Source organism: Phascolarctos cinereus, unplaced genomic scaffold (genome assembly GCF_003287225.1).
Source record: "Phascolarctos cinereus isolate Bilbo 61053 unplaced genomic scaffold, phaCin_HiC Scaffold_5;HRSCAF=322, whole genome shotgun sequence".
Classification (NCBI taxonomy): domain Eukaryota; kingdom Metazoa; phylum Chordata; class Mammalia; order Diprotodontia; family Phascolarctidae; genus Phascolarctos; species Phascolarctos cinereus.
In genome coordinates this window covers 41670442-41690911 of record NW_027555958.1, presented here as the reverse complement: position 1 = coordinate 41690911, position 20470 = coordinate 41670442, and the positions used below count along the sequence as shown (strand labels likewise).

General features: G+C 43.7%; 1 protein-coding gene across 1 annotated transcript in view; it reads right to left on the bottom strand.

Annotated features, from left to right (window-relative positions):
• The window catches only part of HNF1B (HNF1 homeobox B), an 87898-nt gene that overhangs the window by 7171 nt on the left and 60257 nt on the right, over positions 1 to 20470 (bottom strand). The window contains 3 exon segments of the mRNA XM_021005554.2: positions 10731 to 10849; positions 14353 to 14419; positions 14421 to 14548. Of these exon segments, the coding sequence (XP_020861213.1) occupies positions 10731 to 10849; positions 14353 to 14419; positions 14421 to 14548 (314 nt within the window).

Genomic DNA, 20470 nt, shown 5'->3' with positions numbered 1-20470 from the left:
CTGTCCACATTCTGTACTCTGCTCTCCCCTAAGGGTTTGTCAGGAATTTTTTTTCTCTCCAATTTTCAGATTTTAGGTGTAGAGGAGGAAAATGGCCTGTGACCTTGCAGGTTTCAATAGGAGAGCAAACACCAGGGGTAGATAAGGAGACGCCAGCAAGATTCTATGACCTGTCATTAGGGATGGGCCTCCCAGCTATCAAATGTTTGCTGACATAATAAAATGGCGGCAGGGCCCTAAATGTTGTCAAAGGAACCGAAGTTATTTGCCTCCCCTCCAAGTCTAAACAAAAACATCTGATAAGGGACACACTGTATTCCCAGGAAAATTGAAGAAGGCCTTGGTGGGTTGCAGAAGGAAAATTTCAGGCCTAGCTAGATTGGGAATCCATTCCCACCTACATAAGGAACAACATGGGGAAGTAGTAGTCAAGGAAATTCTAATCCTGGGGGTCATCATTCATCCTATTGAGGGGGAAGGGGAGGGAAAAAGGTGCCTCTTCCCTCCTTTTCAGAAAGACACCTAGGGAAACCAGCTAGAAGCTAGACAGGTTGAAAGTACACTAGAAATGGCCCTGGCCCTTGAGTCAGAGAAGATGATTCAAATTCCTTCTCTGATATTTACTTGGGTGACCTTGGACAGATCACTTAACCTCTCTGGGACTCAGTTTCCTCATCTATAAAATGAGAGGATTGGACTTGATGATTGCTAAGCCCCTCCTCAATCTAGGACCTTATAATTTTTGGCTCTGTGTGCATATGTGTGTGTGTATGTGTGTGTGTTACGGTAGGAGTTTGTAAAATACCAGGGACTTATGATGTAGACTTTCCAGGTCTAGTTTCAGCATCCCTGAGGAGTGATTTGTTTCTGTAGACACTCTCTTGACCTCCCCACCAACTGGGAAGTGAAGTAGCTGTGGGCAGCAGCAGCAGCAGCTGGATAAGGGGGAAGGGGAGGGAAAAAGGTGCCTCCTCCCTCCTTTTCAGAAAGACACCTAGGGAAACCAGCTAGAAGCTAGACAGGTTGAAAGTACACTAGAAATGGCCTGTGGTCAGCTCGTGCAACTTGTGGCCTGTCTTTATTTGTTGATGCGGGTTCCCACTTGCTGAATTAGGTCTATTTCCTGTCTGACAGGAGGCTGCTTCCCAGGAACCTGAGTGGGAAACTGTTCTGATGGGAAGTCACGGACAACCATGGGTGAATGCATGTGTGTGTGTGTTTGTGTGTGTGTGTTTGAAACCCAAGTGGCTTTCTGAAGGCTAAAAATAATGAAGAATAATCTAAGAAGATTCTCTACCATGTGTGTGACCTCAGCTAAGTCACTTTATCTCCTGGCCCTTGGTTTCCTCATCTGTAAAATGAGGGGTTTGGGATAGACGACCTCTAAGCTCCCTTCTAGATCTACATCTATGATTCTATTATCTGAACAATACAATTCACATTCAAAGCTCCTAAAAAGTGGCCCTATAGAGCCCTGGGAATATGTCTATTTTCTCCATGCAGGGTCTGGGTTTGAGCCAGTAGGGTGGGGTTGGGGTCAAGAAATCACAGATTCATAGTTTTAGAGTAGGAAGGAACCTTAGAGGTCTCCTGATCTAATGATTCTTCATATAGATGAGTAAACTGAGACCTAAGATGTGAAATGACCTGGCCAAGGTAACCCAAGGTTGTAATGTGTCAAAACCGGGACTCAAACTCAGTTTCTGCATGAACTCAGTTCTCTTTCCATTGTACCATGTTGCCTATCGGACAAATGAAATATCTACTGTACTTTATCATTCTTGGGCCTCAGAAGGCCTATCAAATGCCCATTCCCTTTATATGCTACCCCTTTACCAGCCTGGGCCTTCCTTCAAGTTAGGGGATGAGTCTGAATTAGGTTGGAAGAGGAAGGAGCTGGCGGGGATTGGCGAGGATGGGCAGGGCTGCCCTGGTTACAAGTGCCAGCAACTGAGAAGTTCTGTGATACCTAGAAATAGATAGCTACAATTAGCCACAGGCCTCTCTCCCCAGGTACTCTCCTTCTGGCCTCCCTCAAAGGACAGTGAAGTCTGGGCCTAGGCCCTTGAAGAGTGACCTAAACTCTGTCCTCTCTACTGAGTCTGGGAGGAGGAGTAGGGTGATGTCCCGGACCCTTGTAAACTGTGAAATGGCCTGGGACCCTGGGGATATGCCAGGCTGGTTTTAGAGAGGGACTTTCTAGACTGGGCCCAAATTGGCCACATTCTTATCTGTATTATATATGTTTAATGGACTGGGAGCCTCAAGCACATGGCCCACAGCACTCCTAGTCTGAATTGGATTAAAATGTAATTTTAATGTAAATTTAATGTAATTTAATGTAAGATGTAATTAAAAACTATATCACAAAAAAACTAAAAATATAAAATATGATAAAATATAACATATAAATAAATATAATATAATAAAACCTAGAAAATGTTACATTTTAAAACTAAGTCAATATGCAGGCCACAGGGATCCTTATGTATCCATAAGTAGCCCCAGTTTCTAGTTGAGCTTGACAACACTGCCCTAAGCCAACCCCCTCATTTTACATATAAGGAAACTGAGGCCCAAGAAGGAGGAATATCTAATCCAGGACCATAGAGAATGAAACTCATGTCTCCTAGCTCTTTTCATGCTATTTCCCTCATAGACTATAAGCTTTTTGAGGTCAGGGTCTTATTTCTTTCTGCATCTCCCTTAGTGCACACTGTAAGGATTCCATAAATGTTAAATGAGTGAATGGCTTTGTGAGCATGGAAGTCAATATCCTGAGAACTTTTAAGAGAAAAATATTACTTGGACCAATGGTAGCCAAAATATTTCTTCTAGAGTATTCAGAGTCTAATATTTAATTAGATCTTAGGTCTTTTATTTAGAAAGAGATTTTGGATATTTAGAGTTGGAAAGGACCTCAGAAGACAATCTGGACAATGGACCATCTAGTCTAACCCCCTCATTTTACGGATGAGGAAACTGAGACCCAGAGAGATAAAGAGATAGTTTCAAAGTCTAGATCATAGAATCATAGGTGTAGGAACCTCACATGCCATGTAGTCCAACCTCCTCCTCCACCATTTTATAAATGAGGAAATTGAGGCCAAGAAAGGTTAAATGACTTGCCCAGAATCACATAGAGAACAAGGATCCAGGGCAGGATTTGAACTCAGTTGTTCCAGACTCTAAACTACTCCATCATGATGCCTTCTAGTCAGTCTGCAGATAAATCTATCTCTAAAAGAGAGAGGGTATCATAATGGCTAGACCACTGGACTTGCATCCAGGAGACCTGGGTTTCATTCCCATACTGAATGACTGTATGACCTGGGCAAGTCACTTGAACCTTAATTTTCTCATCTGTAAAATCACAATAAGTTTAATTTACAGGATGATTGAAAAGGAAAAAATGTTTTTCAAAATGTTTATGTGTTATTTAAATGTTAATTATTATTCAAAAGGAGTATAGTGACTAGGAATATCAGTTCAAAAAAAAAGCAGAAGTGATACCCAGGCTTTTTTAGGAAATTAAAAAGCATTGCATTTGGAGTCAGAGAATATAGGTTTAGCTTTTAAGACCCTTCACAACCTGGCCTCTATCTATCCATTCATCTATTGATCTATCTACCTGTCTGCCTTCTTTCTATCTCCTCTCCCTCTCTTCACTTTTCTTTCTTCCTGCCTTCCTCCTTCCTTTCCTTCTTCCCTTCTCTTCCTCTCTTCTTTCCTTCCCTCCTCTTCCTTTCCGCCCTTCCTCCCTTCTTTACTTCCCTCCGCCTTCCTCTCCTCCTTCCTTCTCTCTCTCCCTCTTCTTCCTCCCTTCCTCCTTTCTTTCCTTCCTCCCTTCTATCCTTCCTCTCTTCTTTTCTTCCCTCTCTCCCTCCCTTTCTTCTATCCCCTGGGTCTCCCTCTCTTGCCTATGCTAGACACACTGCAGCCACTCACTGGCCTGACTCCAGGGCACACAAGCACAGGAGTTTTGACCTGCTCCATTTCCTGAGCCAGTTTTCCCTTTTTAGGCAGCCTCATGTCCTCCTGTTTCCAGGCCTTCCCAACTTGGTGCCAGACAGTGCAGTTGTCCAATTGGCTTCAGCCCTACATGCAATCTACCAGCTTCGGCCTCCCCAGTACCAGAGATTACAGATGTAGCCTACCGTGCCCAGGTCCCAAAGAGGGCAGACGGATTTAGCTATTCCCTGACAGTTTCTTCATTCTGTCTCTTCCCAAAGGCTTAGGAAGACTTCTTTAGAACAGAGACTACTGAGGAGAGACTAGATCATAACTTCTCCTACCATCTTGGAAAAATTTAAAAAAAGGATGGTGAGTTGAGTGGTGATCATCAGTAACTATTATGATTTGGCCTGTTTAGAAATTCAAATAAAAACATTCATTCCAGAAAAAAGAAACAACAACCCAATTCCTGAGGTCAGTGAAAGCCCAATAGTTCCAGGGGCTTCTTGGCTTACACAGATTGGATAAAACCAATGTCCTAGGGTTTCTTTAAGAATCATCTTATCTGTATAATTATAATAGCTAGAATCTCCATAGCGCTTTAAGATTTGCCAAGTGCTGTATAAATCTTATTTCACTGTTTGATTTGGTTTATTATTAGCTATTAAACATTGCACCCATGCCCAGTAGAAAGTAAACTTCTTGCTCATTTTTGTTTTCGTCTCCTCAGCATGCCTTACATGACTGAACCTGTGACTTCATTCAACGACATAGGGAATACTGGTTGAAGGCATGACTTTTACCTGTGCCAGTTACCACTTACTCTGCCACTTATAGTCTAAGAGAGTTGTTTGGGACACAAGAAGTGACTTGCCCAGGGTCACACATCCAGTATATGTCAGAGGCAGGACTTCAACCTAGATCTTAACTGGTGGACCCTCTATCCTCTCTAGCTTTCTCTGTGCACATGTTAGGAGCCTAATAATTGTTTGGAAAAGAGGAAAGGGGAGGAGAGAAGAGGGGAGGAGAGGAGAGGAGAGGACAGGACAGGACAGGACAGGACAGGACAGGACAGGACAGGACAGGACAGGAGGGCAGGGGAGCGGAGGGGAAGGGAGGAGAGAGAAGAGCCAAATGCTGATGTTCACAATGAGATGAGATACTGAGTTGGAGCAAAATATGTAGGTTATTTCTCTTGAGGATTCTTCTCACTGATTATGTTTGCTCTGACTCTAGATGGCCAGAATTCAAGATTCTGCTGTCTCTCCTCCATTACCCATTGGCTTGTCCACATCCTTGCCCCATCCATAAAAGAAGATGGCAGCAGGATTGGTAGCTAGAACAGAACAGAGGATGATACTAAGGAGAAGGCTATTCCTTTTCTGTTTTCCAAAAAGTAAGGTATGTAAAGTGCTTTGTACTTCTTTCGATATTATGGAAGTTTCAACTATTATTATTATTATTATTATTATTATTATTATTATTATTATTATTATTACTATTGCTACTATAACTGTTATCTCCTTTTTCTGTTGGGGAATGGATAAAAAGTCTGAGGACGAGTTACTATCCAGCTATTGTTCTTTTTATAGTTAATGTTCTGTAGACTGTTGGGCAGGTGGAGGAAAAATCACTGCTTTTTGTAACTGAATAAGAATACTGGGATGTAAACTCATTTCCAGCAGACTCACTGAAATCATCTTTGGAACAGCAGGAATGACACGTCATCCAGCTCCCACATGGTTTTGATTTCTTCCAATCTTGTTTAATTAACCTCTGATGATAAACAGTAGGCAAGGCGTAAAACAGGGGAATGCCTTCTGCCAAAAGTCTTCTCTGTTGTGCTGGAGGAGATCCACCCAGAAGGGATGGTGAGGTCCCCCACATGTTCCAGCTTGTGGTTGATATTGTGTTGGTTGTATCAAGCCTCAAGATACTGCAGAGTTTCGTGGAAGAACATGCAATGGCTCAAAGGAGTTTGACTTGACCATCCACATAAGAAAAACCAAATGGATGAAGAATGTCCACATTTCAACACACACTTCTGAATGGACACTTAGTAAAGCTTATCCAACAGTATGTATGTTTGGAACAGACAGTACAGATGCATAATGAGTTCAGCCCAGAGTTGAAAAGGAGGAGGAAATGGGTTAAATAGCTTTCGGGCAATTACAAAGCACTTTTACTGATCCCAAGATTCCTGTAACAGCCAAGATTCATCTTTTTAATACATTTTATTGGCATTACTATTTGGTAATAAGACCTGGAATACCAATACCTCCTAAGATGTAAAATGGAGCAGTAGAGAGGGTAATGGAAAGGCACATGGTGGATGTGAGCAGGCTACAACACACAACCCTTGGGGAATTCTGAAGAACAGCAGTAAAGAATGTCATCAGTGATTTATAGGATGAGAAGAAAAGATGGCTTAGTCACATAGTGAGAAAGAAAGATGATGGGTGGTACTCCACTGCTACCCTCATGATGTCGACAGAGGATGAGGAACTCCTTCAGCATGTTGGATGTACCCTATGGGGTGAATTTTTGAGAGGACAAGGGCAAGAGGATGCGCACAAGAGAAGGCATCGTGGATGGGTTTCAATATGCATCATTGGAGGGAAGTCCTGAATCTATGAGACCACCAATGCATTGGAGTATTTCAGTAGAGGCAGATAAAATGGTGGCTTTTGTAATGGGAATAAGAGGATTGGGATGTTGGCTCATATTCTGTGGACTCTGAAAGGATCTTCTGGGTGACTCTAATAGACAGGATGGAATGCATGCAGTGGACCTCATTCTGTTCCCACATAGTTTTAATTTCTTCTATATTTTGACAGCTCTTTATCCCATGTCTTGGAGACTAAAAGTATCTGGTATGACAATATTTGCAGCAAACAGCTAGTGGGTGAGTTAGCCTACAATGGAAAGTGGGTGAAAGGGGGTATATAATATGCGGTAGGCCTGGAAAGGAAGGTGGGAGCCAGATTGTGGAGAGGTGCAAATGCTAAGCTGAGGATATTGTGTTTTACCTCAGAGGCAAAAGGGAGCCCCTAAGATCCTTGAGGGAAGCTTCCCAAAGGCAGCATACTCTATGGATTTCATGTCCATTACTGATCTTGACCCTAAAACCTACAATGGTAATGATGATGACATTAATAACCATATTGGTAGGTGCTTTCAAAATGGGCAATGAGGGAAGCTAGGTGGCACAGTGGATAGAGTGTTCGCCCTGGATCAGGAGGACCTGAGTTCAAATTCAGCCTCAGATCCTTACTATCTGTGTGACCCTGGGCAAGTCACTTAACCTTGATAGATAAAAATATAAATGGGCAATGGAAGGAAATCCTGAAGGGAAAACACCTGGGGGTGTTTGGCACAAGAGGCAGCCTACAGAATCCAAATAGGGAGAATTAGACCATTGTGGTTGGACAAACTCAGCCCTTCAAGGTCAGCTGGTCACCTAGTCCAGCAAAGGGGAGAAGCCATTGTGGGAATTGATGACCACCTCTCCTGGGGAGCATCTCAGAGTATTTTGATTACGAGAACATTTCCTGGATTTGGAGGACGTGTTTCAACAAGCAAGCATCAAAGTCAACTTGAGGAAGACAGAATAATTAATCACAGGCCAGGGCAGGGATGACCAACTGGCAGATGGACCGATAAGGCCTTTCAAAGGAAGCAGTATACCCGAGTAGCGTGGCCATGCCTGGCTACCCCTTTGATTGAGATTTGTGAGCAGAGATAAAAGTTTTCCCTACACACTACAAAGGGTGGGAGATTGCCAGGGAATCAGAGGGCAGGGGGATTGGGAGGGATGCTTTCACTTTCTATTAGGTGAGAGAAGAGTGGCAACTTAGGTCTCTCTCTCTCTCTCTCTCTCTCTCTCTCTCTCTCTCTCTCTCTCTCTCTCACACACACACACACACACACACACACACACACACACACACACACACACCCCTTCCCTCTTCCTCAAGCACATGGGATTTACAATGTACTCTCTATGCCCATGCAAGGGGTATAGCTTCTTCTTCATCTGCTCTAAGCCATCTCAGCATTCAGTTAGGCAGGGGATGGGGATGAGAAGGAGGTGAGGTATGGGATGTGTGTGTAGGTAGCAGTGGTGGGACAGAATGATAGCTCTGGCCACAGTAACAGGTCCACTCTGAGACCTTACTTTAAAAAATGGGCATCTGCCATAGAATCTTAGAGATTTAGAATTGGGAGGAGGGGAGACATTTGAGATCACCTGCCCAATCCCTTCACTTGACCAGTGGGGACAATGTGACCCAGAGAGGTCAAGTAAGGTAGCTTGGCATAGTGGGAAGAGCCCTGTACTTGTAGCCAGCGGACACCTGGGTTCAAATCCTGCTTCTGACACTTCCTAGCTGTGTGACCATAGACAAAAACTTCAGCTTTCAATCTGTTTCCTTATCTGTAAAATGGAAATGTCTTAGAAGGCAAGCTCTTTGAAGCCAGGGACTGCTTTGCCTTTGCCTTTGTATCATTCCTAATGCTTCCTTGGCCCATAATACAGGCTCAAGAAGTGTTTGGTGAATAGTTGCTTGATTGAGCATTTATTACATGCCTACTGCATACTGGGCACTATACTAAGCATAGGAGATACAAAAATAGAAATGGAATAGTCACAGCCTTTATTCTATTGTAAATGCCTGTCTCACAAACTTGCTGTGGAGATAAAATAAATTAATATGTGCAAAGAGCTTTGTAAACCTTAACATGCTGTATAAATAATATTTGCTTTTTTAAAGTGATTTATCCAAGGTCACACAGCTAGCAAAGAGCAGGTTTAGGGGCTCAAAGCCAGGGCCTCTGCTTCCATAAGATCATGGATCTAGCATCATCTAGTCCAAGCTGCAACTTTTACAGATGAGGAAACTGAGTCTCAGTGGAGTTGATCCCACAGAGGCAGGATTTGAACCTAGGTCCTCAGAGGCACTGTTCTCTCCACTGTGCCATGCTGCCTCCTGGGTTCTATTACATCATATGGTATGCTTTCCAGAGTTCAAATGAGGGTGAAAAAAATAAACAAGTTAGCTGAGTATCACCATAAGCTGACAAAAAGTTCAAGGTCGCCTTCTTTTTAACTCGTAATCGATAAAGGTCAAACAGTTCCCACACTGCATGGCCCCAGCTCCTCAAAAGGTCTCACTGATTGTTTTGGAATCACATTCTGTCTACAGAGGGCTATGTCTTTTTTTGTCTAATGCTGAGTTTCCCAAATAAATCTGACAGCCCTTGCCACAGTGACGGTTCCACCTGCATTTACTCCCCTATCTTTGTCCTCTGTTACTCTGCTCTCTTCTCCACCATGGAGCCAGGAATTAGTCATGAACCAGAATAGTAGCATTCCCTCTCTCCCTCTGCAACCCAACGATCTGTTCTTTGACTCCTTTCTCATTAAAGCACACTCATAAGTGTTTTATGTGGTCCCCTAGAGAGGTCGGGCAGGCAGAAAAGTTGCATCCTGGGCACCCCATTCAAATTGGGGCATCCCTCTCAAGCACTCAAGGTAGTTCAGATTCCAGGGTCTTTGTCACTCGGGACTCAGGTGAGCCCAGCCCCTACTTGGACCCTTGGCCATGGAGAAGCATCTGCATTGAGCCTTCTCTACACTGGGCCTTTGACTGGCTATGGTCTACTTGAGAGAAATCCTCAGGGATTCTTCTACAAAGGAGACATGTGAATAATCTTCAGTCATTAATCATAAATATAGAGCTGGAAGAGACCTGCAAGAAAATTAAGCTCGACCCTCTCATTTGACAGAATAGGAGACCAGGGGCCAAAGTTATATGACTTGCCCAAGATCATACAAGTAATAACAGAACTGGGCTGTGAGCCCACAGAATTACAGAGAGAGGGGACTGGTTAGCTGTGCATGAAAACCTTACATAATCAACTGTCTAGTCCTCTAAGAAGGCTTTATTATCCCATTATGCTGACTGGCAGAGACCACCACCTGGGAGGTAGAGAGACCTGTGCAGAGCTAAGCACTTTTGGCTCCTTTTTTCACTCTGTTGTTCTATCTCTGGGGGCAGCGTCCATGTTGGATAGGGCACTGATCTTGGAGCGTAGAAGATTCAAATCCTGCCTGAGACATTTACTAGCTATGTGGCCCTGGACAAATCACTTAACTTCTCTGCCTCAGTTTCCTCATCTGAAAAATGAAAGGGGTAGACTCAATGACCTCTAAGATCCCTCCCAGCTCTGTATCTATGATTCTACAATATGACTCTGATTTCTATCACAGTATCTGGAATACAGCAAGTGCTTAATAAATGCCTTTTCATTCATTCATTCATTCATTCACCTGCAATCCCAGTGAGTCCCTGATACTAGGTTCTATTTATATCAAGCTTTATGGAGCTCTTTTCTCCTAACAGCCCAGTGAGGTAGGTAGTAAAAATATCCCCATTCCCGTTTTATAAGTGAGGGAAAAAAAGACTCAGAGAATGAAAAGACTTGGTCACAGATCTAGTTAGAGATAGACTTGGAACTTGAATCTAGTTTATCAGACTCCAAGCCCAGGGCTCTTTCTTCTAGCAACTTGGTATCAGGGCCCTAAGCTTATGGTGAAGTCTCTAACCACAAATAAAGTCATAATGATTGCTAGTATCTACATAGCTCCTTCAGGTTTGCAAAGCACTTTACATATATTGTCTGACCTTGCTCTGTCCTAGCCATCTTCCCTCCCCATCTGCAGCACATAAACACACTCCCCAAATCCCAACCAGCCCCTGACATACCAGAATTACCTGTTTACTGGAAGACATGTTGGTGAGTGTACTAATACTACTGGTGTCTGTGACCACCATGGCAGATGGAAACCGGGAGGTGTGGGAATACTGGGGGGGCTCCTGCTTGTGCGCGTACACTGGAGAGAAAGAGAATGGAGAAAGTCAGCAAGCATGCAGGGATGTGCAAATAGCGGTCACCCTGTGAAGAGAGGACTCATCCTATCAGTGCCCCTTGGGGGAGTTAGCCCTGGGTAGGGGAGGGGTACCTATAAAACAGCTCCTGAAAACTACTTTTATTTCCTGTTACAGCTGGAAGGCCAGGGTCATGGGAATGCTTCCATTCTCCTGGTCTTCAATATAAATTACCAAGGAAAAGATGAGTGACCAAATGGGCTTAGAACATAGGGTCCCAACTAAAAAGTGGGGCTTATGAAGCCTCAGCTAATGCAAGCTGAATCCAATAAACAACTATTAAATACCTACTGTGCACAAGGCCATGTGCTATGGTACTTTTGTATGTACAAAGACAAAAACAAAACCAAGAAACACACTCCCCTGCCTTCCAGGAGCATCCTTTCTGACGAATTGATTTTTTTTTTTTTACTATACTTTTGATTTCATTCGGTATATAAAATTCCTGATAAGGAAATCCCTCTTCTAAAATAAGTCAGAACCTGTTCTGCACTTTCAGGGTTAGAGTTGCCTTGAGGCACTAAAAGGTTAAGTGGATTGTTCTGGGTCATGCAGCCCGTAGGTGATTGCAGAGCTGGAAGACTCTAGGCATGGAACATTAAACACTATGTCAAATTTGGCTATGACTTTACTTTTGCTTCTCTTCCTCTCTCTCTCTGTCTCTCTCTCTGTCTCTCTTCTTCTCTGTCTCTCTCTCTTCCTCTCTGTCTCTCTGTCTCTCTCTCTGTCTCTGTCTCTGTCTCTCTGTCTCTCTGTCTCTCTCTCTCTCTACTCTCTGTCTCTGTCTCACTCTGTCTCTGTCTCTCAGTGTTTTGCTCTGGGGGTAGGTGAGTCATAGTTTCAAAGGAAGGTGGTATAAAAACAAAAGATTAGCAATAAAAATAAAATTTTTAAAATATGTGAGCTAAACTTTGAGAAACTGAAAAACCACTAATGGTTTTAGAAAAAATAGAGAAAGAATCATGCCTTCCACTTATGGCGGTTGTGGGGGGGGCAGCAGTAGAGGGTGTGCAATACTGGGGCAGAATGTCTTATACTTTGTTAGATGTGGTTACTGCATTAGGTATAAATGCTTATTTGTTTTTATTTGTTACAAGGGAAAGTTTAATCAGGATGAGGGAAGAGTTTTGTTTTGTTTGGTTTTGTTTTTCCCTTAGTTATGAAAGGCATCCATGGGACTTTTTTTTTTTAATGTGTGTGCTAGTTTGTGCTTGAAAAGGGCCTCATGGGATGGCTCATTGTGTCAGTAAAGGATGGTCTGTCTTGACATTCTAGAGCTAACCGACGGTCGTAGCCATTCCAGCCTTGGGCCTGGTCACCTGGGAGGTCAGCTGCAGGCTTGAACTGGAGTGGGTAGGGAATAAGGTAAGAGTCACGTGAGTAGGGGCCAGAAGGAACAGTCCTGGCAAGCGAGGCTTAGGGCTCAGATTCAGGCTGTGGCAGATTCTGAGAAGTCATAAAAATGCGATTGGAATGTGAGATGGGGATCACAAACCTGCTTCACAGATCTCTATGGGGACCAGGAACCATGGTGACAGAGGCAGCTGAACTTGGCTGTGCTCCCTCAGACCCCGTGGCCCTGTCCCTAAGCTGCCCAGAGAGGGGAAAGAAAATCCCTGGTTCTAATTCCTGCACATAACTTACACTAACAATGTTACCCTGGGCAAGTCACCTAACCCTGTTTGTCTCAGTTTCCTCATCTGTAAAATGAGCTGGAAAAGGAAATGGAAAACTTCTCCAATATCTCCACCAAGAAAACCCCAAATGGGGTGATGAAGATTCAGACACAACTGAAAAATGACTGAACCACCACAAATTCCTCCCTGCACAGTGGCTGGTTCCCTTTCCTCCAAGGAGGGCTGTTTGTCTCCTTTTAGAGATGCTTTATCTGAACTAGAGAAATCAGCCTTCCTCTAGGACCTGCACTCAGAGTGAGACCTGAGTCTGGAAGTGGGCCTGCAGCTGCCTGGAGCATCTCTCTAGGGATGCTGACAAAGGCCTGGGACAGTCTTTTGACAAGGCATCTGATGGCAGTTACAGGAGGGAGGCCAGGCTGAGCCTGCCTTTGGGAACAGTTCAGAGGAGAGCGAGACATGCCTTCTTGAAGCAGGGCTATGACTTCCTCCTGCTAGTCTAGTCTTTCCTCAAAAGATTCATCATGCTGCCTGGAGAAATAGGACAGTGGGGAGGAGGGCCAGTGCCAGACAGGATTCTGGAGGCCTCCTGTATCATCCTGTGGTTTAACCTCATCATGCAAACCTTTCCTGATGCCTGCAAAGGCTAGGCCTTCCCAAATTACTTTGTCTTTATTCATATCTATCTACTATAAAAGATTCTGCATATGCTTACGTATGGACTTATTGTCTCCTGCAACTGAAATAAAAGTTAGTTGTGGGTAGGGATCCTTTCATTCTTTGTACTTGTAGCCTCAGCAGCCAGCACATTTGGTACCTGTTATATAAGTGCTTTTTGATTGACGCGCTTCCCAGGGTTGCCCTCCTGGGATCTTCCCCTTGGAAGGCTCCAGGCAGGATGCCACGATCAAAAAATCTGGAGCTGGCTAGGGCATTAGAGACCAGGTAACCTAAGGGCTGTTAACCCGGGGACGTGAACTTGGTTTTTTAACATACTAATTAACTATTTCAATAACACTGGTTTCCTTTATAATCCTGTGTATTTTATTTTACGCATTTAAAAATATTATTCTGAGGAGTCTATAGGCTTCACCAGACTACTAAAGGGGTCATGCCACAAAAAAGATTAAGAAGCTCTGGCCTGGTCCACTCCCTCCCCATTTTCATTCCTCCAATGCTTAGGATTCCTACCACCTTCCTATAATTACCTTGCACTTACACATAGGTGCATGTACACATACATATACAAGTGCATGTATTCATATATAATTAAACATACATGTAGCATGTATGTATATATACATACCTCAGTAGAATGTAACTTCATTGAGGGCAAAGATTGTTTTGTTTTCGTCTCTTTTGTTCCCAGTGCCCACTAATGTGCCTGGTACACAGTAGGTGCTTAATAAATGCTTGTTGAATGGAATTCAGCTGACTGAGGAAAATGAGGCCCAGAAAGAAGCACAGGCCCAAAGATGTAGGTTGGAAGCCTTAGACGCTGGGTCTAACCCCTTTGTTTTACAGATAAAGGAAACTGAGGCACAGAGAGGATGAATGATTTGTCTCAAGTTATGTATCTAGTCTTCCTGACTCCAAGTTTAATGCCCTCTCCATTAAACCTCAATTCTTCTAGAATTCAGTCTGCTTTGCCCAGTGGCCCAGAATTATATTCAATAAATCCTATTTGTTACCTCTGAAAGGAGGTGATCATAATCTGCATTGGAATAAGTGAAGGACAAAAACCTGGAGCAGGAGAAACTAGGAAGCCCTGCCAGGGTCCTGCCCACCCACCCCCGCCTTGCCCAACTCCTTACTGTGGGAGTTCTGGAGTTGAGTTACTGCCGCCATGAAAGGCTGCTGGGCCATGGGGTTTCCTGGGGGGCTGCTGCAGGAGCGGCTGCTGGTGAGGACTGTGCAGCTGCGGGGGGAACTGGGCGGGCTGCAGGGTGGCCAAGCTGCCTGCCACGCTGTTGATGACAGGGACGCTCTGGCCTTGGGACGTGTTGAGGCCTGTGGGAGCAAGAGAAGAAGTGGAGAAGCCTTCAGACACAGGGACTGCAAGCTTAGCAGCTGCTCCCACCCACTCACCAGGGGCTGGTAGACATCACTGGGAAAGCTGGGCTGGAAGAAAAGGGCCTGGGGGCTGGGGAGAGACACAGACAAGAAGAAAAAGAAGAGGAGGGGTGTACAGACAAGTACAGGCAAAGAGAAGAGGGTGAGAAAGAGACCGAGAAAGAGAAGGGGGAGAGAGAGAAATAGAAAAAGAGACAGAAAGAGAAAAAGAGGGAGGAAGAGAAAGAGAAGCGGAGAGAGGGAGAGACAGAGAGAGACAAAGGCAGAAAGATAGAGACAGAGACAGAGTCATCTCTTACGGCAAGAGAAAACCAGTGGAAGTCTTCCCAGGTCATTTCTTATGGCATGATACTATTCCATTACATCCATATTTCATCATTTGCTCAGCCATCCTCCAATTGATGGGTACTCTCATAGTTTCCAGTTCTTTGTCACCACAAAAAGGACTGCTGTAAATATTTGTGTGCATTAGAGTCTTTTTCCTCTTTCTTCAATATCTTTTTAATCTAGGCCTAGTAGAAAGTAGTATTGCTGGGTCAAAGTCTCTGCTCAGTTTAATAATTTTTAAGGCAATGAATACTATAATGGTTTAGTTTTTGTTTTGTTTTGTTTTTTTCCAGGTGGGAACGAGAGAAAATACATGCTTGCTAATTGAGAAAAATGAAATTTAACTTAAAAAAGAGAGAAAGAAAGTCAATGCTCCCTCTGCATCAGTCCAGAGTGAGTAGATCAGCCTGGAAATTCAGGACCCAGGCCCATAACCCTGCTAGAGAAGGGCTCCCTGAGCTCCTAAGAGGTGCTAGTCTGAGTCCAACCAGCAGAGGGCAGAAATGTGAAGGAGCCCAAGCTCCACTAAAAGTCACTCTTTTACCTGGAGAACTATGAATATTCCTATCTGGGGCGATGTTAAGAGTGTTGGCCTATTTTCCATCTATAGTAAAAAGTGAAGCAGGATAGAGCTGAATTTAAGTGTCAGGCAGTGAAAGGTAGTGGTTAGGGAGGAAGAAGGAGCTAGTATTGAACTAGAGTCTGTTCTTATGAGCGGTTGTACTGGGCATCACCATGTTCCCATCCTCTGGGTGTGCACCCTGTTCCCTTGCCTCTAAGATGGTGGCTCCTGGACCTGGCTATATGTAGCTGGATCCTGCTCCATTAAAGCCCTTTTCTGCTTCTGAATTTGGGGTCAGGGCCCTGAACACTGGACTCTCTGCAGACCTTCCCAGAATTCTCCCCCAAGAATGTGTGCGGAACTCCAAAAGCAGTAGCTAGAGAAGCCTGATTACGATGTACGACTTGGGGGAAATTGTGGAGGTTTAAAATAGGGTACCATAGAATGGGAGGAAGTGAGAAATAAAGAAGACTGGGAAGAAGGGATAAGGTTTACTGAGACAGTGTTTATGCATTGTCAGGTATGGGGTCCCTGTATCAAGTGTATTTGCTTAATTGTTTTCTTTGTTATGAGAGAGGAGTCAATCTGGAGGTGGGGCAAGGTTTTTTCCCCCATAAATAACTATGACATGATGTAACCTCCTCCTCACTACCTAACCCACCAGCCATGTCAGAAGATCACAGAAGCACAGATTTACAGTTAGAAGGAACCGCTGAGGCCATCTTGCCCAATGCCCTCCCTGAGTTCCCCTAAATGACTTGACCACCTTGGCAGTAAATGGCATAAATGGGACCTACACCCCAGTCTGACTCCAAATCTATTGTCCTTCCTATGGTGCCACATGAACAAGTCCCTTGATCCTTGCTTCCTTAAGGCTGGAAGGGGATAAAAAAAAGAGGCAATCAAAGAGGGAAACCAGAAAGAAAGAAAAAAAGTCTTTTCTCAGGAATCCCAAGTGAGGTGAGACAGGCAAAGTACATCAGACACGCCCAAGGAGCCAGTAGCTTCTAGGTGGGTGAGGACCTTTTTTCCCTTCTCATCTCCCTCCTACCCCCCATTCAACCCAAGATAAAGCAAAGCCCTCAACAATTACACATTGGGAGCCTTAGCTGATATTGTTATCAGCTGCCTAGAAGGCTGGAGTCTTTGGCAGAATTGCAAGAGTGGTCTTCTTGGTTTATGGAGGATGGGGAGCTCAAGAGGGTCTCAGCTTTCTGATATTCCTCAAAGCTACTCAGTCCTCTACTCCCCCACCAGCCCAGCCTTTCTCCAGCACCTCACTGTTTCATCTGATACTTTTTTCTTTGTTCCTTCTTTCCGCTTATTCCCCAAAGGTTTTAGCTCAGGGGAAGCCTAACCGATCTACTGTTTATATTAGAGTCTACAAGTGGCCTCCAAGACCATCCGGTCCAACCCCTTCATTTTGCAGTTAAGGAAACTGATGCCCAGAAAAGTGAAATGACTGAGTCACATAAGAAGTAACAGGTGGAATTTGAACCCAGATCCTCTTTCCATTATACCACACCAATGGCTCATTGTGTGAAACAGGATAGAGACTAGATGTATAATTTCATTGACAAAAGCACTCAGTCCCTCTATAGATGCAGGTTGACTTCGTACCTGAAAGTTATAGTCTTGAAGAATTGCCTAGAGTACTGGGAGATTTGACTCGCCTAGAGTCACACAACACAGTGGCATGGCAAAGACAGAGCCCTAATCTAGAGCTTCCTGGCCTGGGACCAGCTCTCTATCCACTATATCACACTGTGAGAAGGGAAATAATTCAGTTCCTCTTAGTTTTCAATGTCCTAGGGTCTGTTTGATAAGGGGACTGGGAAAGGACCCTGTCCACACAGAGAAAAGGTCTCGTGGTAATCATGCCTGGTACTAATAAAAGCGCTTTAGAGTTTTTGAAGTAAATCATTCACCTAAAGCGTCTCATTTGAGCTTCACAACCCCTATGTGAGAACTATAGGTATTATCATCCCCCTTTCACAGATGAGGAAATTGAGACTGAAGAGCTCGTGTGACCTGCCCATAGTTACACAGTGCAAAGGAGAGATCTGACCCCAGAGAGATAGTGTAGCATACAGAATGGAGAGTCAGGAAGATCTGAATTCAAATCCCATCTCTGATATTTACTAGCTATGTGACCAATGGCCGGTCACTTAAATTTGGTGGACCTCAGTTTATTTATATACCAAATAAAAAAGTTGGACTCAATAATCTCTAAGGTACCTTCCTGAATTAAATCTACGCTCATAGGATCATACAATAATTACCAACCTTTACACAGCACTCAAAGGTTTGCAAAGCACTTTACATACATTATCATTTGATCCTCACAACAATCCTGGGGTTAAGGTGCTATTATTATTATTATCACCCTCATTTTACAGATGAGGAAAACTGAGAGAGAGAGAGAGAGAGAGAGAGAGAGAGAGAGAGAGAGAGAGAGAGAGAGAGATTAAGTGACTTGTCCAGCATCACACAGCTAGTAAGTACCTACAGCCAGATCTGAACTCAGGTTTTCTTCACTCCAATTCCAATCTCTATCCATTGGGCCATATGACCCTATAGTCTCCCTGTCTTCTGAAAGTCCTGCCCTCTATGCACCACACTGTACTTCAGTCTGGATACACAGGAATTGTTACCATTTACTTCTTCCTCTCCTACAATCCTGAAGCGAGGCCCCAGTAATGAAAGTTCAAAAATAAATCTAAGGAGGGGGCCCTTGAATAGCAATGGCAAAAGGTTTCTGGCAATCCTATCCAAACTTCTTTGATTTTCTATGCAACTCTCCCTGGCTAAGACAGGAAGGAAAATTAACTTCAAGACTGTCTGAGAACAGATTGAAATCAGCGTTGGGCAGTGCTTGAATGGAGAGAAGAAAAAAAATAATTGGCATAGCTTATCTATAACCTCGAGTCCTCTAAAGAAGTCTAAAGAACAGCAGAATAGCTTCAGCCCTGGATCCCCTATTCAAATGCCGGTGTTGACATATGCAAACACCTTTATGGCTCCAACTACTTCATAATTCAGGAGATGGCCCATGGAAAAGCCTGAGTGATTACAGACTTTCATCTAGTGAGCTCCTTAAAGGTTCCTGTGATTCTCACTTGGTCTCTATCTCCCTCTGGTTTTCAAAAAAAAAAAAAGGCATTGATTTTTCAAGCAGCTGCGGAAAAAGAGATAGTGACATGTCTTTGAATAAATGATTTCAGGAGCAATTGAGTTCTTGTCTTAGGTGGTGCTGGTCCTGGAGTGAAGAGTATCTGAATCTAAATTTATAATATATGTGACCTGGGCAAGTCATTTCACCTGTTTGCCTCAATTGACTCAAATGTAATAACACCACCTACTTCCCAGGGCTGCTGTAAGGATCAAATGAGATAATATTTGTAAAATGCTTAGCATAATGCCTGTCAGATATTAGATGCTACTATATAAATGCTTATTCCCACCTCTCCCTCCCCACCCCCCACCTCTCTGAGCTCTGTAGGGTACATGTAAAGACACTGGAAGAAACAGACAAGTTAGATCTCCTTGGAGAGAAAAAAGAGACAAAGCTACCTGCAGAGAGGGGAGAGAAAAGATGAAGCAGAGAAAAACATCACTATATTGAGCACAGCCTCTGACCCAGTGATAGACAGCACTACTAGGAGCCCAAAGAGATCAAAGAAAAAAAGTGAAATGATTCGGTCACTGTTATCCAGGTAGCAAGCAGCAGAACCCATATCTGAATGCAAGTGCCTGTACTCCAAATCCAAGGCATTTGTGCAAATGTTTTTTAAAATAAGCATAAAAATGTAAGAATATGTACAAAAATATTTCTAGCAGCCTTTCTGTGGTGGCAAAGAACTCGAATCTAAGCAGGTGCCTATCAGTGGGGGAATGGCTAAGCAAATTATGGTCCATGAGTGTAATAGACATGGTATGTGAAAGGTAATGTACTGCATAGCATCGCCCTGCAAGAGACAAGGAAAAGGATAGATTCAGAGAAATCCGGAAAGACTTGTATGAACAGATGCAGAGTGAAGTGAGCAGAACCAGGCAAACAAGTTATACAATAAAAACATTACAAAGAAAAACAACTTTTACAAATTTAAGAACTCTGATCAGTGCAATGACCATTCATGACTCCAGGGGACCAATGATGAGCCGTTCTACCCCACCCCCTCCTAACAGAGAGGTAACAGACTTACGAGGCAGGCTCATTTTTGGACAGAACCAATGCAGGAATTTGTTCTGCCTGACCATGCATATTTGCTACAGGACTTTTTTTTTCCAATAGTGGAGAGAGGTGGGAGGGGAAAAAATATTTATTAATTGAAGTTTAAAAAAAAACTATGAATAAAATAAAAATTAACAAAAGTTAAAAAGAAATCCAGGAAAGAGGAGGCAAGGGCAGGTAACTACTGTTGTTGTTGTTCATTTGTTTCAGTTCTGTTAGACTCTTCAGGACCCCATTTGAGGCTTTCTTGGCAAAGACACTGGAGTGGTTTGCCATTTCTGCCTCCAGCTCATTTTACAGATGAGGGAACTGAGGCAAACAGGGTTAAGTGACTTGCCCTAGTAAGTGTCTGAGGCCGTATTTGAACTCAGGTCCTCCTGACTGGCCACTCCAGGGCTGGCTACCCTGTTCACTGCACCACCTAGCAAGAACAAAATTATGCTGGGGGCAAGGTGGGACAACAAGTCTGGGCAGAGGCCACTTAACATCACTAATTGGTCCTACAAAGCATGGGGTTGAGCAAAGCAATCTTAGAGAAGGCTATCAATTTCCCAGGAGCAATATCGTAAACGGGCAATCACCTGAGAGTTCTTCAAGAGGGGTTTTGCAACTTTTCGGTAAAATTTGGGCCCTTGGCTTAAGGCTGTTATTGAGAAATGAGGTGATTTCATGCTTGCACAGGGTATGGTTACGGAGGAGATTCAAGGAGGAAAGGAGGATTGTGGTGACAAGGTGG